Source organism: Zootoca vivipara, chromosome Z2 (genome assembly GCF_965207765.1).
Source record: "Zootoca vivipara chromosome Z2, rZooViv2.hap1.1, whole genome shotgun sequence".
Lineage (NCBI taxonomy): Eukaryota > Metazoa > Chordata > Lepidosauria > Squamata > Lacertidae > Zootoca > Zootoca vivipara.
Window position 1 is genome coordinate 26,074,934 of NC_142585.1, and position 23,844 is coordinate 26,098,777.

Here is a 23,844-nt window from a genome sequence, read left to right on the forward strand (position 1 = left end):
AGATCTCAGACCCTAACATATAAATCGTAAGTGGTATTGGGGAACACATTTCCTTGTGGCTTGATTCCATGGTGTTATGGTTAACATTTAGATGAAAAAATCAAGTAGGGTAGATGGATCACATGGAAAGGAACAGAGTCTGCATTGCCAGCCCCCAGTGTGGCCCTCTACTTTTATGGATTGTTCCTCATGTGTTGTCCATCCTATGATTCTTCAGGCTGAATTTTAGCAGAGTGACAGTGTGGGATCCAGCAACAAGAGTAACTTTCATGATGCAGCATTAATGCATTAAATTGTGTCTCTTTTAGTTCCCTGGTCTTTCTTGTAAGATTCCCTGAAATTGAGATTTATTTTAAGAGAGAGAGGAAGAGGTTGAGGTTTTTTGATACAAAATTGTTTATTGAGGGTAGTAGCCCTCAGGAGTCATAGTTGCTGCACCTGACTGTTAACACCAAGTTATGGTGATAATCAAGCTAGTTCCTCTTGGTGACCAGTTTGCACAGCAAGGGAACATAAGTATCCTTGGAATCACATGGGAGTTTCTGTTCCCTAAAGAACCAAATCTTCTTAGCTGCATAACCACAGCTGGTTCAGTTAATTAGCTATGGGTCTGTGACATCTTGAGCTTTTCCTTATTTTCTTTATATATTGGTAAGTATATTGTGACAAGGGTTCTGCCGCATCACCAGGCCTCTTTACAAAAGTATTTCCACAGTGTTCACATTTTTTTCTCTATCTCTCAAAAGTTTGGAAGTGTCAGGGGATTGTTCAAAACCTGCACAGATGTTCCTTCTTCATTTTAGAAGATTGCAGTAGCTGCCATGCCTGATCTGTTGGTTATGTGCCATGTGCGGTGTGCACAGTTTTACTCCAACACATAATGCCAGCCAGTGTTCTGGATGGATTCCCTGTGTTACTCATTGCTGCATCCAAAATCACAGCTGGGGATAGCTGCTGCATGGGCTTTGAAGTCTGGCTTTCAGTCATTAGCATCCAATGACATGATGTTGATTGTCACAAATGCATGTCCGAATTCCCATTTTGTTTCGCTTGAGCCACCCCAAGTAGCAGAAATTGGGACACAGAGCACTAAATTCAATGGCTGAAAATCATGATTAGGCAAAAGAAGCATGCTTCTGAGGCCTATAGATAGTTATGGTGAAAACGTTGGTGCACTAATAAGGTGAGGAAATTTTGTTTTCCACTATTTTTGAATGAGAATTCTGCAAAGCATGCCTTTTAATGAGACAGATCTGCATTCCCCATCTAGAAGGAAAACTGGCTGCAACTAAAACTCCATAAAGGTTCTAATTTCAAAAACAAAAGGAAATGATGGATTTAGGTTGTATAAAATCAAGTGGCATATATATATATATATATGTATGTTTCCAAGAGTTTTCCTTCTGGCATTATGTTTGGCATAATTTGGTTTGACCCTGTTTGTAGACTCAAAAAACAAAACAAAAAACAAAAATCCAGAATTGGTTGATTTTTCCATTCGCAGCATTTTGTGTCCATTCGTACCCTGACTATTTTTGAGAAACAGTTTTTAATAACATGATTAGGAAAGTCATATGAGGCTGCAGTCCTGAACAACTTTAGACTGAAATTCTAACCCCACTTGCCTGGGAGTAAGTCCCACTGAATTCAGTAAGGCTTATTTCTGAGTAGACATGGTTAGGATTGCACTGTCAATGGGATGTAAACCCCACTGGACTTGCTGACCCTTACTTTTGAACAAGCTTGCGTGGAATTGCATTGTAAATGTTACACGGAGACCTTTCAGAATTACCAAGGTGGTCTTAAGCATGAAATAATTATTAGAAGAAGGCTCTTTGTACCCACCACAACTGTTTTAATACTGAGTATTTGATCCAGTCACTTGGCAGTATGATTTTTCCAGTGAGCAAGCAAACATCCCACAACCTGGTTAAAATGGGGAATTGCTGCTTCCAAACTTTGGACTTAATTGTGATTTATTTCCTCCTCCCCTTCTGTTTTTCATAGTCTGTCTTCCTGTAGCCTGTCAATAACTACTACTTTGTTTGCTACTTCCCTCGTTTTAGACTGGGTTACCCTCACACACACAACCTTGACCTTCCCTGCCCCATTCCGACCCATTGGATTTCACCTCTTTCCCACCGTCTGAGTTGTCCCACATTCTGTTTTAACTTTCTTTTCTTTCTTTATTTACGTCCATTGCAGCCAGATCTCTATGGCTCACAGATGTGCACAGGGAAGTTTCCAGAGGTGCGTCACAGGCCCAAAAGAAGCTTGCATCCAAGTGCTTCTTTGAGATGTCATAGCACTGCAGCGGCAGGTTCCATGTGTGTGCAGTAGATTTCGTTGCTTGGCTTATTCCAACTTTTTCATCGTTAACCCCAAACTCCAAAGGCCCATGTCACATCTCATTTTTGCAGAGAACCTCGTAGAAGGAAGGGGGGAAAAAACCCCAGTTTTGTTAGAATGTAGCTGTAAACTGGGGTGGCAAAATAAAGGGATGCTTTGATGCACTTCAAGTGAGTTACTGCTTCAATGTTAATTGTGCTGTTAAGGGGTGGGGGAGATGGTTGCTCCTTGAATTTAGGAAATTATACTGGATGTTCTAAGACAACTTTCTCGGAAATCAAAACACCTCAATACAAACTTCTAAGATTTTGTACTTTGGTGGATGCAGCCACTGCTCCTAATTCCTGCAGTATTATTATTAATAATAATAATAACAATTAATAATATTACACAGTAGAGGGAAGGAGTGGAGGGAAAGGGTGCATTTTAAGTACCAGCTACCTTATATAACTAAGCACCACCATTTTGATTCAAATTGCAGCTCCTCCTTTGAACTTGGAAAAATGTCCTTGAGTGGGCAGTTAATGCGTCAGGAGGTAGCTTTGGCCTTGGTAGCATCTGCTGTTATCATCTGAGTAGAAAGCATTTATCTTGTTATGCATGAGCTATCCAGTGTAAGTTTCCTAAAGCACCCGGTGTTGTCCTCCAGTGTAGAGTAGTGTTTCGTTTTCTGCCCTGAATCACCAGGGAAATGAGATAAGCTTTGCCGCCATTGGTCCATGGATCAGCAAGAGTTGAATTAACGATGAGCTTCATGCACCTTTTTTTCCTGTCACGGTCATAACTTTTTGGTTTTTTTTTTAAGTTGGATCCAGGTTTTAGCTCTTTGTTTTAATAGAGGATGAGAGAATGATTGCACCTGCTGTAAAGTGTCTAGCTTTTTAAACTCTTGGGCATCAATCAAAGGCTCCAAATGTAATATTACAGGTAGCGTGGGATTCTTGGTAAGGAACTGTGCTGGCAGAATATAAATGCTGATGAAATGCCCTGAATCGTCATCCTTTCCACTTGCTCTTCACAGGGGATTCCGGAGCAGTGGGCTAGGCTGCTGCAGACCTCCAATATAACAAAACTGGAACAGAAGAAGAACCCTCAGGCTGTTCTGGATGTCCTCAAATTCTATGATTCCAAAGAGACAGTAAACAACCAGAAATATATGAGCTTTACATCTGGAGGTAAGGAGGCAATGATGGCAGAGATGGCACTATCAGAACCAAAAATAAAAATAATAAAAATCAAGAAAAAGTTTAAAAATAAAAAAGACTAGATAATGGAAGAATGACCCACATGCCTTGTATGGATATAAATCTCAGCTATGCTTTTTTTCCTTGTGTGAGACTCAGGCTCATGTGCTGCCTCCTTCCCATTCCTCTTGGACTTTCCATTCAGTTTCCCATTAACCTCATTAGCGTTGTGCCTGAATTGTAAATCATGGTTAAACTTCAGTATGGTTTATTAAAACAAGCTAGCTTCATAAACTACAGTTTGTATTCGGTTTGTTTCAGTAAACCATAGTTAGTCAAGACAAACCACAGTTCAAATAAAATGCTAAATTGTGTTCCCAGTTCTCTAGATGAGGTTCTAGATGGCATAGAATCTTCTGAGCACACCAGTCTAAATTCACTTAGAAGTCCTCTTCAGATCAGTTTGGTGTGGCACACGCAGGACAAGGCCATGGGAGGGGGATAGTGTGTATGCCCTCGTGGCAGCTGAAGAGTACCTCAGGGAAGGCATGGAAAGAGGGAGCACAATGAAACTGTACTTGAGATGACCATTGGTGATGGAGGAAGAGGGGGGGACTCAGAGACACACAACAGGACGAAACAGGAGAGAAATGGGGAGAAGAGCTGGAGAGAGGGGGAGCAAAGTGGGTTGCAAAAAGGGAGTAAGGTGTTAACAGCTTAGAGCAGGGGTAGGCAACCTAAGGCCCGTGGACTGGATGCAGCCCAATCTCCTTCTCAATGCAGCCCACAGACGGTCTGGGAATCGGCGTGTTTTTACACGAGTAGAATGTGTCATTTTATTTAAAATGCTTCTCTGGGTTATTTGTGGGGCCTGCCTGGTATTTTAACATGAGTAGAATGTGTGCTTTTATTTAAAATGCATTCTGGGTTGTTTGTGGAGCATAGGAATTAATTCATTCCCTCCCCCCAAAAAAATATAGTAGGCCCCCCACATGGTCTGAGGGATGGTGGACCGGCCCACAGCTGAAAAAGGTTACTGAGCCCTAGCTTAGAGGGGCAGTGAAGCAAGAGGGAAGGCAGTGTAGAAAGACAGCACAACACAGCACATGGCTCTACCTGGTTGCCTTGAGGGACTTTGGCCCAGGGAGCTGAGTATGCAAGTCTTAATACAGCTTTGAAGCCTAATATCAAGACAGAACCCTTGGGTTATCCCAGGGATCACCAGTGTAGCACTTGTGGGTGCAGTGGTGCCTTTGAGGTCTTATTTTGCTGCCCACAAAGCCTCTGAGCACACACACTGCCCCTTTGGTCATGAGAAGGGGATAGTGGTTGCATTTTTCTCCTTCAGAAAGTACATAGAGCTGAAGCAGGAAGTTAGAAGCATGACACTCTTTTGCACTTCCTCTTTCAGCTCTCTGCTTTTCAAGGCTAGAATTAATTCTACATGATATTGCTTTTCCCCAGATCCTTTGGAAAAGCGAAGCCTGTGTTGTGCCTGCTTTTTCATGATCTGAGAGAGGGAAGTGACATGGGATGGTGATGTCCTTGGGTCTCAAAAGATGGATGACTCCTGCTGTGCACCCTTCTTACTTCCTTTTGGAAGAACTCCGCTGAGGCTCACTGCTATGCCTAACCTCTAAGAACACATAATAAAATTTTATGGGGGAGGGAATATACTTATATTGAGGCTTTTTCATAATACAATACAATAAAAAACAAACTAAATGAAAATAAAAACAGAAAGAGAAAGAGAAAATGCAAAGCCCTCAAACATAGATCTTAACCATTGTTTCATACAGAAAGGGGTGGATGGGCCCACCCAACTCTCACCTGAGATCTTCCCTTTCTTCTCCCAGCCTTCCACTCTGGAAAATCTTCCCTTCCTAGCCTTTCACACAGGGTCTTTCACCAACCATCGATCACCTTCATGTGTGTACCATCCCTTCATTGACCCAGAGTAAATACACACACGTACACACAAAACAGAAGCAAGAGCAAAGCAAAAAAAAGGGGTGGTTATGCAAAAGAGATCTCAACAGGCTTTTGATTTCCTTTTCCTTTTTTAAACTAAGCAGCAGCATGGGAGGTTGTGATTGGAAGCAAATCAGTAGCATAGGGCAGGGCTTGACCCTGTCCAACATTGTCACACATGTGTCATCTCCTAACTGTCCTGTAGCCATTTAGGTTCTATGAAGCTATTAAGAACTTTTGTTGTTGCACATTTCAGATAAAAGTGCCCATGGATATATCGCAGCCCATCCTTCGGTGAGTATAAGAACCTGCTGTTGAACATAAGCTAATCTCCATTTTTGTGGGGAATAGTGTCTCTGCTGAGATTTGTGGCATGATGTGATTTGCAGCTGGCTCTGAATACCAGTTTCGGGGAATAAAAAATGTAGGGGAGTGCTGTTGTGCTCATGTCCCACTTGCGGGGGCCATAGAGGCCTCTGGCTGGCCACTGCAAGAACAGGATGTTGGAATAGATGGTCCCCATTTCGGCTAATCCAGCAGTCAGGCTTTTCTTATGTCCTTTTGCTTATAGAAATGCTTGAAATAGCAGTGTGTATTTAATGAAAATTGAATCACAGCAAAAATCCCAAAAGTACAATTAAAGCAATCCCTATCAATACTGAGTTCTCAGTATGAATGTCTTATTTTCCATGCTGAATGTTTGAACTAGGACTTGCCTTCCCTCTTCTTATTCTTTTTAATGCTGAGATACGTAATTTTATGGACTCAATTACACAACAGAGGCCATGCAATGGGCAGTTGAGAAATAGTAGGCCTATGGAAATGCTGGTAGATGAGTAGAGACCCTTTTCGGATTATCTGAGAAAACACTATTGCCAAATGAAATCATAGGCAGGACTTGAAATATAAGCAAAGGAAAGAGAATGATAAAGGAATGTACAGTAATGTACAACATATCTTTTGGGGGGGGGGAGTATTGCATTTAAAGCAGTAAATAGAGGATTTAAACAGAAACATCATGGAAGTAAGGATGGGAAGTCAAAATGCTAAGGAATATTGTATTGAAACTGAATTAAATTTCTTAAATTGTATGAAAATCAATAAAAAAAACCATTTAAAAGGAGAGAAATAGTGTTTGCTGCACAGTCTCTATGAGAACAAGTGGCGGGCCAAAATGAGCTCCCTGTAATGAATTCTGCAAGCATCTCATGAAATAAGAAATCCTTTTTCCCTTTGCCATTGTTCTTTTAAAAATATAAGTATGCCATCTTTGACTGTACAATGATGAAGCCATAAAGAACTCGAATGGCTTCTTGAGCAGGCCAGTTTTGGGAGATGTGGCTCTACCAGGAGAATTTTAAAGCTCTGTCAGAATGCTCTAAATGAGATCATGGTCAGGCAAAAGTGGCTTCCCAGGTGGCATGGAGCTTCCTGGCAGGTGAGTTGTTGTTGCTCACCAAGAGGGAGAGAGGCGAGTTGGTGGTGAAGTTGGTGTAGTACAAAGACACTGGTGGAGCCAATATAGCCTAGTAAGTAATAACAACCCACCTGGGAAACTAAGCGTTGCAGCTCTTCCCCACCCAGCAAGCCACTTCTGCTCATGGGACAAATACATTCCAAAAAAGTCAGATCACTGCAAACTCCCTTTTGGTGTAGCCATGTTTTTTTTTCTGCTCCACACCTGATGTCATGTGTGATTTCAGGTATAGGGCAGGCCTCACAGGCCAAGTGCATAACCTAGTGGGCCTAATTAGGCCTGCGGACTGCAGACCCCTGGCTCTTGTCCTACGACCAGACCTCCTCATGTTCTGATAGTAATCCCACAAACAGGTGAAGCCTCATTTTATGTATACATCTTTTCACATACAGAGCACAAAGACTGCATCAGAACCTCCACTGGCTCCCCCAGTTTCTGAAGAGGAGGATGAGGAAGATGATGATGATGATGACGACGACAATGAGCCGCCACCTGTTATTGCCCCACGGCCAGAGCATACAAAATCAGTGAGCTACTAACAGTTTTAGTTTGAATTGTCTGCGTATTTGCCCTGGTTCAGCAGGAGTGCATGGGGTGGGGAAAGGGCACAGAATCTGGTGGTGGTGCAGAATTCAAGCTTTTGGGAATCTCTGCTTTCCATGAATATCTAGCCCTTATGGCTGCGGAGACACACAAAGTGCGGCCTGAAACAGATTTTTTAAAACAAACCCCAGAGAAGTCTCTCTCTGCAAATTTCCAGGTTTAACCCCTCTTGGCACAGAAATTGGATTGCCTCTGTGCTAACTTTTTAGCTGGTTTTGCTCAGAACACACACTGCCTATGGTAAAGCCAGTAGCTATTACAAGCCATGGAGGAAAACTCATTTTGGAGGAACAACTTTGAGTTTAGTACCCAGTTTTAGGATTTTCATTTGTAGGAAACCATGGCAGTCAGGTAGCTCTGCTCTGAGATTTATCACTTAATCCCAAGCGTTTCTGCATTGTGTGAAAAGGCATAGCAGAGCTCTTGGTTCAGGGTGTAATGTGTAAATTGAACAGTATAATGGAAATCTTGAAATCCATTATTTGCCTGCCAGGAGCTTAAATTAAACCTTTAGAGAGAAAGCAATATAATATTTGTGAAAACACAGGAGACAATTAAAGTGTTTCCTTGTATGTAGCTCATTGACAATTCATTGTTGTTCAATTTCCCCAAGTTCACAATGAAATTAAGGTATTTCCCGCCATTGTTTCTTTCAGATTTACACACGTTCTGTCATTGAACCTGTTGCGGCTCCAGCCCCGGTGAAAGAACCCACAACCCCTCAGCCTGAGAATTCCAACTCAAACACCTTGTATAGAAATACAGATCGGCAGCGGAAAAAATCCAAGATGACTGATGAGGAGATCCTAGAGAAATTAAGTGAGTGTTTCACCCTTGCTTGCACACTATTGGTACTTGACCACAAATTTATCAAGGAGAAATCTATCAATAGATACCTGGCCATAATAACCAAGTGGAACTACCATGTTAAGAGGCAGGCTACCTCAAAGTACCAGCTAGTGGGAGGACACATATCTAGAGAGAGGACTATTGATATCACGACATCCTTGCTATTCTCCCAAAGATATCTAGGTGGCTGCTGTCTAAGACAGGATGCTTGACTGGGTGGGTTTGGGGTCAAATCAAGCACAGCTGTTCTGTTCTTCTCATCCACCAAACTAGATAATGTGAATGAGCCTCCCAGGTTGCTGATTCCAAATGCTAATGGTAACTCTCATTGAAGCCAAGAGTTGCAAGCAAGCTATTTTTACATAAGATCTCTCATGAGACTAAAACTCTTATGGATGAGCATTATTAATGAGGCACAGCAACAACTGCCTGCCTGCCCCACATCTCCAAGCCTTTCCTTCCTTGATTGATTTTTGGTTGTTTCATGACTGTCTGCTTTTTCTCTCTCCTCCTTAAGAATGTAATGTATGCCTGATTAAGGTGTCTGAGTAGTTGCCTTCCAGCCAACTTTGAGCTGGAGACTGAAAATCCATGGAATTTCAAACAGTCTTCTGAAACATGATGTACTGCATTTGTCTGTATGACTGAGGGCTAATTAGGAAAATAATTAAGAATTAATTAACAAAGCTTTATATTTGGAACCCAGGTGGTGCATCCCACCCCCTAATTTTCTTCCTTCTTTAATATCTCCAGGATTGACCTTCATCCATCTTCAGAAAGATGCCACACAGCTTTGTTTGATCTCTAAATCAGATTGACTCTTCTTTATTTCTTAGGAAAAAATAAATAGATACCAGTAGCACATACAGTGGTACCTCGAGTTATAAACACTTCAGGTTACAAACTCTGCTAACCTGGAAGAGATACCTTGAGTTGAGAACTTTGCCCCAGGATGAGAACGGAAATTGTGTGCCAGTGGTGCAGCAGCAGCAAGAGACCCCATTAGTGAAAGCACGCCTCTAGTTAAGAACAATTTCAGGTTAAGAATGTACCTCCGGAATGAATTAAGTTCATAACTAGCGGTACCACTGTATAAGGCCTTATTCCACCTTGCCATGCAACGTATTTTACTAATGCCCTCTAGCTCTCCAAAGGGGATCTAAGCACTGAAGCAGTGGGCTTCTGGAGGCAGAAGCTCAAGAGGCCTCTGCTTACCCGCAATTCTTGGGAACACAGGAATCTGCCTTATGGGAAGTAAAACCATTATCCCCCATTATCCCATCTAGCTCAGTATTGTCTAAACTAACTGGCAGCAACTTGGGCAGGAGTAATTTCTAGCCCTACCTGGAGATGCTACCAGGGGTTAAACCTGGGACCTCATGGGTGCAAAGCAGCTGCTCCACCACTGAGCTATGGTCCTTGTTGGAAAAAAGTAGGGTGCTAGAAGCTGTCTTTGTAGTCTTGCCCTTTGGGCTGTTGCACAGAACCAGAAGAGGACGGGTGTGTGCAAAGTCTATTCACTACTGAATTGGCACATTAGTTGGAATGGGTGATATCAATAATAACATGAAAGGATGGGTGGAAGGAGGAAGTACCGCTCCCCAACTTTGTTACCCCCACCTATATGAAGCTTTAGAGTTTACCAGATATAATTATTAACTGCCTGACCTTCCCCCCCTTGTGAATGCAACAGAATATTCTGCCTGTTACATGCCCAGCTCTAGTAACTGAACACAGAGTATTTGGGTTGTAGGAACATCATCTTCAGATCTACTGCACAGTCTCACAGTCTTGTATATAGCATTGCATATTCTCTGCAGGAGTCTGGATCTCAGCATCTTTCTTCTCCCTTCACACTGAATTCTCCTTCGGCATGGCTTGTCATGTTGTAACTCCCATGGTTCCTTAAGTTGCCACCTGCTGTCCTTCTCTGTCTATTGCAATATTCAGGCAGATTTTTATTTCTACGTTTGAAAGCACCTAAATATCATGGCCAAGGTCGTTTTCAGTGTTATGACATATGGAGGTGGCAACAGCAGCAGTTAATCTCTGTTGCCACCTGCAATGCACAGCACCCAGTCCAAGGATACAGTTTGTTTCCTCTCTGTGTGCTTCCATTTAGCATGACTTGGCATTGAGTGCAGTCAGCAACAGGGGAACGGCCCTTATTCTCGGCTCCTTTAAATTTGTTGTACTAACTATGTGCATTGTTATTTATTCCATCAAATTACATTTTCTGCTTGTTAATTAAAAATAATGAAATCAATATGCTTCTGTGCATTTTAAGGTGCGATAAGCATGTTACCAAGTACATGTGGCAATCTTAAATATGTGAGAAATGTCTGTGTGCACATACCAGCAAGCTGCAAACACTTGGGGCTTCAGTGTGCATTGGACCTGCCATGCGTTTCACATGTGCCCAATCACCATGTGCAACAACTAACAGGCAACTTTTATGCAGCAACTAAGCAAACTCCAAAGGCAGGAGGCGAGTGGGCTGTTCAGACACCAGCTTTTTGAAGTCCATATTGCATTGGTTTCCAGACGGTTACTCAGCTGCCTAATTTCAGCCCTCAGTATACTCTAGAGTTTTCAAATTTGCTGAGATATGTGGGTGGAGAAAATAGTGGAGAAATCTGCACTACAGGCTGCAGCAAGACCTCAGCCTTCTAGTTGCAAGCTCTGATGTCATCGGAGGTAACGTTTAATTTCGATGAATTTCTCCCACTGCCTTTCTTCTGCCATCCAGAATTGCTTCAGGAGAAGACAAATGTCTTCACCTGTCAATGGCTCATTTTAAAGTGGTTTTTAAAGCAATGATTGGTACATTTTGCATCTATCCATTTGCTTTCCTTGCATGCAGTTTTAGAATGCAAAGAAAATGCAGAGCTATTCTGTCTAGCAAAGACTATTTGTATTTTGAATCATCCCCATTATAGAAAGCTGACGCCTGTATCCTGCTTTGGGAGGGGGGAAATATGCACCTTTTGTCTGTCTTGCTAGAAATCATATGTTTCCAGTTCTCACATTTTTGCTCTTATTTTGTTCTTCTCACAGAATTTCATAGAATCATACAATTGTAGAGTTGGAAGGGACCCTGAGGGTCATCTTGTCCGGCCCCCTGCAGTTTGCATGAAGACACCAACCCCAAGTTGATTCATCAGTTGAAAATGGGTTCAGAAACTCTCATGCTCTTCCTGATCTGAAGAGTTTCCCTTCTCCAATTCCATTAGAGTTATTCTTTTCCTCTTGTACACAGATAGGCTCCCCTCCCTGCTTGAAATGAAAGTGGTCATAGATAATCATCTTCTTTCAGATGCTGCTAACCCTTTTTAAAAAATACTTCTAAACTACACTTCCACAATCTGGTGCCCTCTGATTTTTTTAAACATACATCTCTGACCAGCCCCAGTCAGTTAAAAGTATGGATACAGGGAACCTTAGGCCCTTTGAAGAAGAAGAAAAAAGCCGTCCCATGGAAATGTATGGTGAATTTTGCCCATACATTTTGCCCATACATTTCCCCAGTGCCCCAGTGTCTCTCCCACATGAGTGAACACAACCTCAGCTGAAAATATAAGTTCAGCACTAGTAAGAACTTCACATGATACTATCCTTTTATTGTTCTTCACTCTCACTTAAAAGGTATTATCTTCCAGTTATGACTACCTTCCTTGGTTTTTTTCCAGGAAGCATTGTAAGTGTTGGAGACCCGAAAAAGAAATATACAAGGTTTGAAAAAATTGGCCAGGGGTAAGTATTTCCAAGGCATAGGGGCTCAGTTTTGATTATAGTATTTCTCCCCATTTATTCATGTATGTTTGGTTATACAAGTTATCACTGGCATATTTTCCATAAGGCAGGGACTACAATTTGGTCGCCTCATCTTCACACCTGGAGCTACCAATGTGAGCAACCATCAGTAATTCCCTGGTTCAGAGCTCAGCTCAACATCTTTGAGTATTCCACAGTATGGGAAAGATAAAATATTGCTGTTGTGTGCATCATGACAAATATATTTTACCGCAGGAGGTATTACACAGAAACTGGACTTGTTTGCAAACAACACTAACCCAAGGTTTGTTTAAGCCAAGGCTTGTTCAACAAACCACAAGTTAATACAAGTTAGCCCACAGACAATCAAAGAAGGCATGGCTTGTTTCTTCAAAATCAGGTCCCCCCCCTCCCCCGTCGTTCATGTAGTTTGGTGAGCATTTATAGTTTGAGCATTTGGGATGGGGTGCAAGCAAACCATGGAAGGGTGCTGTTTTTTTAATGTAATTCCATGCTATTGTTGAAATAAATCAAGGTTCATAAGCCAACATCAAACTATGGCTTCATATTGTGGTTTGTTGACAGTAAACAGCCCATATTGGGCTTCTGGGCAGGATTCACATGTGTTTAACAAACCATCGTTTAATAAATCAGCATTTAGCATTGTGTGACAACCAGACTAAAGTTTCATATTCAATCTCAAAATGCTTCTGACATCTGCCAGACCTATTTCTGTAGCCTGAAGAATGACATCTAGATATAAGCAGGTAGAAGGTTATCTAAATAAAATGCTCAAATCAAAATCAGAAGCATTTGAACTTTGCTTCTGCACTGACAACCATGAGTAAACAAGTTTTTTTTTATAAAAAAGTAAACAAATTGGATTAAACTTCCCTATTAGTCACAGAAAACACATTAGCATTAACATTGAAATGATGAATGGCCTATCCAATGAAAACATTTCATTAAACCGAGGGATCCAGGCTGTGGGAGAAAAAAGTGCAATGCTCTTCAAATAATTTTGCTTGCTAATTAATATCCACAGTTCCAAACAACATTCTGGCATTGTAGAAAGACTGTTCAGTGCATGTCAGTGTTAAACATCTAATATCTTACCAGCTCCTTAATTGACAGAATCCCTTCTAAAACTGGGCAACACACTTTGTAGCAGTGACCAGCAGGCATAAGTATGTGCTCATTTTTATTCATGTTCTTCTTGTTTGGCACCTCCACATATCTTGACGACACATTCTATTTTCTTGTAGAGCTTCAGGTACAGTTTATACAGCGATAGACGTTGCCACAGGGCAGGAGGTATGTGCAATGTTGGTGTCTGTTTCTTCTCTGCTTTTAAAATTCTGCCCAGTTTTCTCATATAGCTTGTAATACACTTGCACGCACTTTTGGGTTATTGCCTGCCTCTGATGCAGAACTGCATCACTTGTGAGAAAGAATGTTACCTAATTCATCCACACTTTCTGAAACAGTATATGAACTGAAGTGTAGGCACCCTTTGAAATATTCACAGTCTGAATTTTGCAATGCTGAGCAATGTGAACTACAGGCAAGCAATGTGTACAAAAATGCATATATTAGTGGAAAATAACATACATAAATGTGTTATGTTAGGAAAAATTGCTTTCCAAAATCTGTGTATTGGGGGGGGGATGCAGTGGAGGTGGTATGGCTCTAAATACCACTTTTGGGGAATCATGAGTATGGAGACCACAGCTGCACTTGGGTCCTACCTGCAGGCATCCCAAAGGCACCTGGTTGGCACCTGGTTAGCAACTGTGAAAACACGATGCTGGACAAGATGGGCCTTTACCCTGATCCAGCTGGGACTTATCATCTGTTCTTAATCTTGATGGGTCTTAGTACTGATTTTGGTGGCTGTAGCAGAAGACATAATGGATCTGGGAACCTCCGTGATGCCACACAGTCTGTTGGTTGTGACTATATGTATTTGCAGCAGTCGATGTGACTTGCCCTCAGTGCTCATTTGCTGTAGAAGCAGGTGCTAAAATCCAGCTGCTAAGCCTGTCATACAATACCCACCTATCTTTTTAGGTGCTGGGTGGTCTCATAATGGAGATTCTATACATATTAGTTCCAGTGATGCTAATTATTCTTAACACTTGGACAGACTCTTTGATTTCCAAAGTTTGCTATAAATATTAATTAAAGAAGGATCACTGTTAAATACCTGGGATTTGTATTTAGGTAACATGGAGGTTAGTTGACCTCAAGAGTTAAAGCTAAGGGAGGGGGAATCAAACTGAAGGTCAAAGGCCTACCCTTAAGCTATGCAATTATGAGTTGCTTGTGTCACGCTTGGTGTGTGACCCATACAATGATTGGTCAAAGCACAGAATGGGGAGGCCTCTGAACTTCTTTGAGTTTGACTAATATTGAGTTGTCAGCTTCATGTGTGCACATTTTTTTCCACAATTATGGTGAAGCCCAGTAGAAAGATCAGGGTTTTCGAGCTTGGAAAGAAAGAGGGGTTAAGATTCCTTAACATTGATGCAAGTTTGGCTGTTGATATCAGCAAGATAGACATTGCATTGACATTATCGGTGCTGGAACACTAGATAACGTTGAGCAGGATACCTCCAGATATATAGTGGACTCTCAATTGCCAGTGATTTCAGAAAGAGATGGAACCCCCAGGAGTGCAGCTGAGACACTGTTTCACCCAGCATTTCATGGATAGCAATGGATGTGTTTGCTTTTTTAAAATTCCCTTTTTTCACCCTAGCAATTGTGAACACAGTGCTGCAATCGAATATACACACCATACAGCAGAAAATTCTTCTCTACCTCCTGTACATTTTATCCACTGGGTAGTATCCAAGGGCTTCTTCCCGCCTATGAAAGAGTCTTCCTCCCAGGGCAGGTCTCCTTCTGTCAGAGCAACCCATTTACTGTGCATACTGGTTTCTGAAGCAAAGTGTGTTAGCAAACTCTCCATAGCTGTTTCCTAAGAATGTGAATCTGCTTGCTGTCGTTGTAGAACGATGCAACTTAGATATATTCAACAACATTTACTGTGCACTATTTATAATGAATTTTTGGTGGTAGGAAGCTTCAGTTTTAGGTCCAGATAAGTTCACAGCTGAGGAGTGTGTGAATCCCTCCTCTTACTCACAGATTATCTCCATGCAAACTGTCCCCATACTTTTCTCCTCAGCTGAGCTTCAATACCAGCTTGGCTAAGAGAAAAAAAACTTGGCGCAGAATGTACAGGGAGGTAAGTGGTGGGCGCAAAGTGCGCTTGGCTCCCCTCACTCACATGACCTAAATATAGAGCACCCCTCGTCCCCTGGGTTGTACGTGACTAAGGCATGCCTATATTTAAACCAGGTGTGGGAAAGCTTTGCCCATCCAGATGTTGCTGAACTACAACTCCTATCAGCCCCAGCAAGCTTAGCCAATGGCTGGGGAGGATGGGAGCTGCATTTTTGGCAACTTCTGGAGGGCCAGAGCTTCCCCACAACTTCTTTAAACAAATAAGTCTGAGAGGTGGTATAGTGACCCATGAAATCCTTTGTTTGATTCTCACCTTTGCCATGAGCTTCCTAAGTAACTTTAGATGCCCCACCATTTGCAGCATTGCCAGCTAACCTTACAAGGTTGCTGCAAGAACTGCAACTAAATTATGCATGTCAAACACTTTGGAGACCAGGAAGTGCTATGCAAATGCTAAGTATTATAGTTATTACCTAATTTGCCCTCTTAATTAATTTGGTGCTGTTCTCAGCAGTTACCTATTTACCTAGTTGCCTCCAGTCTGTTGCCCTTATTTTGTGCATTTTTTTTAAAAAAAATGTTTGTTTATTTTTCTGAAGGGGAGGGTTCATTTAAAAACAGAAATTAAGTTTCATGAAAATGTCATTTCAGGTGGCTATAAAGCAAATGAATCTCCAGCAGCAACCCAAAAAGGAATTAATAATCAATGAAATCCTGGTCATGAGGGAAAATAAGAATTCCAACATAGTTAACTACTTAGATAGGTAAGTATCTTCAAGTAACCTTCTGATAATGTTTGATAGGAAGCTTTGGATAAAAATGTGATCAGTGGTGGAGGATGGGCCACTAGGGCAAGTGGGGCATTGACCCACCAAGCTTGGTCTGTCCTCAGCCAGCCCCTACCTCTATTGCTTTGCTTATAACCAGTCTAGGAGGTCACACTGGCTCCGCCTATCATTGGCTCTTGTTCTGCCTACTGTTTGTGCTCCCTGTCTTCTGCCCTATCAGTTCCAATGAGCACCAGCCCCCACTAGTTTTGAAGGTTTGTTGTAAGCCACTTTGGGCACAGCTCATTGTGGAAAGACAGCAAATCAATCACTGGTGATCAAAGGATACTTGCTAGTTTCTTGGGTGTAACTGTACATTTGTGGGAATGTACCACAAGGAGGGAGTAATACTCCTCCCCACCCTCTCACTATATATAAGCATTTGGTGACTTCTGTTTCAGTGTATCTGAAGAAGTGTGCATGCACACGAAAGCTCATACCAATGACAAACTTAGTTGGTCTCTAAGGTGGTACTGGAATGAATTTTTTTATTTGTGGGAACTGTTAGGCCACAAGTGCCTCATTAGAAGCCTCTGTGAACAGCTGCAAAGTGGAGAGGGAAGGCAGATTTCTAGGCACTATTCTGCTGCAGTTTGGCCAGTATGCATCCAGAATCCCAGGGAATAGGTGGGGACCATAAGAAAAATAGGGTGGGGAGGGTGAAGCATGCCCTCCTGTCTGGTACCCATCCATATCTTCTCTTTCTTTGGTTTATTGGTGTAATGTTGTTTGTGGACCATAGCATTCAGACCACATTGAACTGATTTCCCCCCCATATTCATCTACTAATGACTTCTTGAATTTGATGTCTCAGTTACCTTGTTGGTGATGAACTTTGGGTGGTAATGGAGTACTTGGCTGGTGGCTCTTTGACTGACGTTGTTACAGAAACCTGCATGGATGAAGGGCAGATAGCTGCTGTCTGTAGAGAGGTAAGTAATTTCATGCTGCGACAGCATAGTGGTCTTCAACCAACAGTTATGTTTATACATTGGCCTGCTTTGGATGCACATATATTGGCCCACGAAGCTGAAATATATACTATCCAGTGCTTTTTGTGTGTGACAAAGTGTCACCAGTATAGAATGCCATCGCCTCTGTTTTTTTGCTGCCCATCACAACCATTTTGTGCTTGGACCTATGGCACTTTTATCAAGCTTTAAGTACCAGCACTTCATTTATTTGTTTGTTAACAAAACAAAAAGCGCTGGAGCTATCTTTATGCCTATGTGCATTGTCCCTCCCCTCTTCCATTCTCAAGGCACTGGGGTTAATTCCAGAAATCTTTAGCCATATCTTTCCATTACATCTGAGCCAGGAAACCATGGTTACAAGGTTTGGAACAAGCGAGAACTTTACACTTCCTTCAAACCATGGTTTAAGGTCCTTGACTTCGTAACCATACTACTGTGTGCAACTTGAGCTCTACTCAGAGTAAGCCTATTAAAATGAGTGGCTATAGGTTAGTCATGTTCATGGTCCTACTCTTGAGCTGAGCAAACATTGGACCAACAACCCATTGTTTCCAGGTTTGACTATAGCTATGGTTAACTGAAGTTTTCTTACTGCAGCATACCAAGAGGAGAGGGGCAGTGGAGTGTGAAGGCACAAAGCCCATGCATTTCTCAACCTTTTAAGCTGAGATATATACATGCAAACCAGGCTGTTGCCACCTTTTGGCATGAGTATACAGTGGTATCTCTACTTACGAATAACTCTACTTATGAATATTTCTACTTACGAATGGAGCTCCGTCCGCCATCTTGGATGCGGTTTAGATAGGATTTTTTCTACTTACGAATTTTTAGATAGGGTTGCTTCGACTTACAATTTTTTTCTCCCAATGCATTCCTATGGGATTCGACTTACATTTTTTTTCAACTTACGAATGTGCGTTCGGAACACATTAAATTCATAAGTAGATGTACCACTGTATCTGCTAGATAATGGTAGGAGGAGCTAGCCAGCCATACCCAAAGTAGCATTGCTCTAGGGTACTGTGGGAAGTTTAGAACCATGGTTTGTAATTTCTTGATGACTGAGGTGGGACAGAGCATATGCCAGTGCCAAAGTATATGCCTACAGTTGTTGGATACTTCCTGTGGGAAGGGAGAATGATCTGGCCATTGAAGAGTGGATCTCTATTCAGCGAAGGAAGTGGTGACAGTGCTGAGAAATGGGCTAAATGTACCAAGGTATGGTCTGAAGCTTCAAGAGGCCACCAGCTTGCTGAAGCTAAACAGATATGGGTCTTGACACCCACCGGGGTGGGTGACCACCTGGAAGCCACATATATGCTACCTTGGAATGAAATAATGTGTGAGCGCCCATTCAGCAAGTTGCTCTGTTCACAGCGTGAACTCTGTCATCTTACCATTCCTATAGAAAAGGGGGGGGGGGGTGATTCGGCAATATACTTCACCTCCTCCATTTCCTAAGAAGTCAGACCATAATCCTTGACTTGCACCATGCTCTTTTAAAAGTATCTTATTTATTATTTTCTAAATATCAGTGCCTGCAAGCGCTGGATTTCTTGCATTCAAACCAAGTGATCCATAGAGACATCAAGAGTGACAACATTCTTCTTGGGATGGATGGATCTGTCAAACTCAGTAGGTATTCTCTGTAAGGCTTTTGCCACTGTAGTTATTGTGGTGTGGTATTGTGGTGTGTTATCAGGGTGCAGTGGTGGTATATCTCTCTCCCCTCCAATAAAAAATAGTGCAGAAACAGGTGAGAAGTGGTGCCAGTTTGGGTATCAAAGGGAGTTTCAGTTATGCTTAACTCCCCATCTCTACATAATTATCCATGTGTAGGTGATCATGTAGTCAGTCACATGCTCATTCCATCCTATGTATTAAGAAAGCAGCTAGAATTGCATGTAAATTTTAAGCACCTAGGATATGAAGTTTAGAATGCTTAACGTTGCATCTTCTCTTAAAATGTGCATTTTCGCATGCACTTCCCCAATAAAGTACACCACATCACAAAAATTTCAAGAGCATGTGAACCCATTGATAGCTACATTTTTGATACGCAAGTCTGGGACCTGGCAAATTAGGTTGATTTGCTTTAAATGCAGGTCTGATGGTTTTCTCCTCCATCCCTAACTGTCAGAACAGTTTATTTGACTGGTGCTTCTCTCATTGTGTTAGGGAGAAATTTCTCTAAAACATTCTAAGAGTCAGGGAGTTCTTCCTACCCCACTTACATCGAGAAATATGTGTACATGTGTGTTTTCCCCCCTTCCTTTTTCATAATTTACAAATAATCTGTATTCTATGCTGCTGCTCTAAGAATCCTTATGAATTTGGATTTTGGATTTTCTTTCTTGTTCTTGGCTCCCCAAGAACAGGAATAAACATTTAAGATTGCAGTGGAAAAGCACTTGAGACTTATCTCAGTACATAACAGGGCAGAATCCCATTCAGAGTAGACCTACTGAAATTAATGTGCATGACTAAGTTAGGTTCGTTCATTTCAATGAATCTACTTCAAGTAGGACTAAAACCCTATGCGTCTTGGATATACAGTCCTTAAGAATATAAGAAGATGGATCAGACTATGGGGGAAAGGATGCTGGAGAAGAGGCTCCAAAGTGATATTTCCCATGTTGTGATGGTGACACCTTGCTAATTTGTACCCAGGTTGTAATGCAATCTCCTGTAGTCACCCAACATTGTAGTATCACAGTGGTACACAGCCATACTATTACTTACCCATTTACTTTCCTAGTTTTATGTGGAGATGCATGCTGCACGATGAAGCTGAGATTAAGCATTTTTAAGGTCTCATCCATTTGATTGGGGAAAAATGCTTACCAGTGCTTACCTATTCAATTGATATCAGTTTGAGTTCCATGTGTGAAAATGGGGGCACAGGTCAGCGGCAAAGCATATGCAAGAGGTCTCAGGTTCACTCCTCAGCATCTCCAGGAAGGACTGGAGAAATTCCAGATCTCCTCCAACCGCTGTGGGCCAATTTGAAAGGTGGGTGGGGCTGCCCAGTGGTCAATCACAGTGCTTTCAAACGGTGTAAGGTAAGCAACGGAAGAAGGGTTTGCAGCAACCGCTCATAGAATTGTTGGGAGAGACCCTGAGGATCATCGAGTCCAACCCCCTGCAATGCAGGGATATGCAGCTGTCTCATACGGTGATTGAACCTGCAACTTTTGCATTGTCAGCACCATGCTCTAACCAACTGAGCTATCCAGGGGGACATGGCCCAAGGAGGATGCCTGCCAAGCCTCATTTGACTTATGAGCTGGAGATTCTCATCTGCTGGTTTCACTTGTTGAAATGCACCTTGCTATCCTTGCTTAATTTTTGATGCGTTTCTCCTTTATCCTTCTTTTTCCGGTGTGGATGTTGTTTTTGTTTGACAATTATTATATCGTTTTCCTCTCTGTTCTCCAATCTGTCATGTTCTTCAGCCTCTCTTCCTCTTTACCCCAACTTCCCCACTTGCTCTTTCGTCTGCTTCTTCTGCTGGTTTCATAACCGTTTCTGTAGCCCATCATCTTTGCTTTTCCTTTGCTGCAGCTGACTTCGGCTTCTGTGCTCAGATCACTCCCGAGCAGAGTAAACGGAGCACAATGGTGGGTACCCCCTACTGGATGGCTCCTGAAGTGGTGACAAGAAAGGCATATGGGCCCAAAGTGGACATCTGGTCTTTAGGGATCATGGCCATAGAAATGGTGGAAGGAGAACCTCCATATCTCAATGAAAATCCTCTCAGGGTAAGATCAAAAGTCCAGTATGCTTTTTGTTTTTTTAAAATCCCATCCTAAATTGTAGACTGCATTGGGACTCACATATGTGTCACAGGCTGATTACACACTGGAGGCATCCAAGGTCCCAGGTGGACGGCAACAAACAGAGGGAGCCTTCTCAGTTGTATCACCTCAATTGTGGATTGTTCTCAGGGAGGTTGGCAGCTTAATTCCATTCCATTTCAGTTTTGTGGGAAGTTATTCTTAGGTCCCTTCCATCCCATTCTGCATGGTGGGTTTTTTTATTGTTGTTGAAATAATGCACAAAAAGTCTGCACTTGAACTACAAATTTACAATGCACTTTTTACATAATAAAATACACATTTCCCTATGCACCCGTCCACAAATGCACATTTCAAAGTCTGTTTTATGTAAAATGTTAGTGTGTGTGTGTGTGCGCGCATTTTTTGTGTACCAAGACTGCAATGCAACATCTGGAGAACTGTGTAATCATGCTTACACAGTAGTGCTCAGATCCACATGCAAGAATGAAAAGTTTTCTATTGCCCATATATTTTTATTCATTGCATTTTCTTTTTATGTGATTACAAAGCTGTTCAGGGAAAAAGAAAAATGTTTCAAGTTTTTTTTGAAAGATGGGATAAAAATCCTCAAATGAATACCTAAAGGAAGGAACAAGAAAAGCCGCCTCAGATAAATCAATGCAACTTACCGTTTTACCCTTTAGGCCTTGTATTTGATAGCTACAAATGGGACTCCAGAACTCCAGAATCCCGAGAGACTCTCTGCTGTTTTCCGAGACTTTCTGAACCGCTGTCTGGAGATGGATGTTGACAGGCGAGGGTCTGCGAAAGAGCTCTTGCAGGTACTAATGTGTTATGAGACGGAGAGAGCATTAAAGGGCATGTTCAGTTTTCTTTTCTGTTCCCTACAGAAATGTCAAAATAGTTGGATTGTATGTGGGTTCCCACATCAGCTCTGTATTCACTGCGAAGGTGTTGTGCTGGCTTGGAGGTGCAGGGCCTTCCTGCATGATTTCTGCTCCTCCCACATGCCACACCCACGTTTCATGCACTATGAGAGCGGTGTGGGGATACTACCAAAATTATGGGATTTGCTCCCGCAAGATGTAGTGTGATAGTCACCAACTTGGATGGCTTTAAAGAAGGATTCAGCAAATTCAAGGGACACCGGGCTATCCAGCCACAATGGCTATGTTTTACCTGCACTGTCAGAGCCAGTATGCCTCAGTCTGAATACCAGTTGCCTTGAACCACAAGTGGAGAGAGTGCTGCTGCACTCAGGTTTTACTACTGGGCTTTGCGTTGGCATCTTTCCTGGCCACCATGAGAGCAGAATGTTAGACTAAATGGGCCTTTGGCCTGATCCAGCTCTTATGTTCTTAAGCAGTTGCCATGCCCTTGGGGGGGGGGGCAGTGTAAGGTTTTAGGTTGTAGATGACACTGAGTGCTGGTTCACACATATCATTTGGTTATTCTACACTCGTTTACTGAATCCTAGTTTGTAGGAGCCCCTTGCTCTCCATATCCTATTGCTCCCCTATATTTGACAGGGTGAAAGAGCATAAAATACAATTTTATCAGTGGCCATCATCCATACTATCTGGACATAAACATCTGGGTTTTATGTGTAGCCATCCTATTCAGAAACTCATGCATGAACATCCAGTGGAAGTCGTTGTGGTTGGCATCTGTCTGTCTTGAGAGACAGTGGAGTGTGCCTCCAGGGATGAATTCAAACCATGTAATGACCTCTCCAGGGCGCAAGCCTGGACAGTGTATATGGAGTTCTTGGGTTGCCCAGATAACAAGACCCCTTCTCGGTGAATCAGCTGGGCAGAGTGGCAAAATATTGTCATCTCTCCATTACAGATGTGGAAGGATATTAGCTGATTTGGCCTTCAATGTCTTAAACGTGGAAGCTGGTTCCGTTGCATGCACTGGGTGATATGAAAGTTCTGCTTACAGTGTTAGATTTCTAGTGCCTCACTCACACATGCATTGAAGTGCCAGTTATCACGTGTAGATGATGCCTGGTAGGATGGAATATTTCCAGACAAGTTCAGACCACTGAAGTCCACAAGTGGTTGCAGGGTAAAGAGCAACAGGATGTATCACTTACATCAAAAATGAACATCAGGATTCTAGCCAAACCTGACCCACTCAGAAACAAAAGGGAAGGGCTGTATCTCAGTGGTTAGAGCATCTGCATTGCATGCAGAAGGTCCCTGGTTCAATCCCGGACATCTCCTGGTGGCAACCCTGGAGAACTGCTGCCAGTCAGCACAGACAATACTGAGCTTGATGGACCAATGTTCTGACCCAAGAACACAGGAAGTTGGTTTATGCTAAGTACCAGTATGCAGGGTGTGGATGATGTTTTAAATTGTTTTGTTTTATGTATATATACATTATGAAATGGTTTTCTATACACTTTAATTGCCTATGCTTTTTACTGCTAAATCGCTTTGAGTTATTTCATAGGAAACAATCCATAAACAGAAACAAATAATTAAGTTTGCAGAAGAAAAACAAAGAAAAACTTTTAGAAAAAACCTAAAGGGGACCACCCCCAACCACGACAACCATTCCAAACAGCCCAGTGAGGACTGAGCATGCTCAGTAACGATGGAATGTGGTGACTGTTGGGGGGAAAAGAAAATAACATTGTGGGCATGGCAGAGGAGCAGAATGTCCTGCTTGCAGGGAGTTGCTGACTAGAACCCTGAACAGGAGCACTCCTCCTAGGAGACAGGATGCACTGCAACATTTTGCTTGTCTAGCCAGCCATCTGTCTGTCTGCCT

General features: G+C 42.3%; 1 protein-coding gene across 2 annotated transcripts in view; it reads left to right on the forward strand.

Moving 5' to 3' along the window:
* PAK3 (p21 (RAC1) activated kinase 3) overlaps window positions 1-23,844 on the forward strand; it is an 82,026-nt gene that overhangs the window by 55,083 nt on the left and 3,099 nt on the right. Inside the window, exons 4-15 of one of the 2 annotated variants that reach the window (XM_035113763.3) lie at window positions 2,206-2,250; window positions 3,371-3,524; window positions 5,761-5,798; window positions 7,374-7,508; window positions 8,241-8,403; window positions 12,123-12,186; window positions 13,473-13,521; window positions 16,111-16,223; window positions 17,101-17,218; window positions 18,799-18,898; window positions 20,828-21,024; window positions 21,747-21,884. In XM_035113763.3, coding sequence (XP_034969654.1) covers window positions 2,206-2,250; window positions 3,371-3,524; window positions 5,761-5,798; window positions 7,374-7,508; window positions 8,241-8,403; window positions 12,123-12,186; window positions 13,473-13,521; window positions 16,111-16,223; window positions 17,101-17,218; window positions 18,799-18,898; window positions 20,828-21,024; window positions 21,747-21,884 — 1,314 coding nt within the window. The remainder of the gene's footprint in view (window positions 1-2,205; window positions 2,251-3,370; window positions 3,525-5,760; window positions 5,799-7,373; window positions 7,509-8,240; window positions 8,404-12,122; window positions 12,187-13,472; window positions 13,522-16,110; window positions 16,224-17,100; window positions 17,219-18,798; window positions 18,899-20,827; window positions 21,025-21,746; window positions 21,885-23,844) is intronic. The other variant, XM_035113764.3, reaches the window with a different exon arrangement.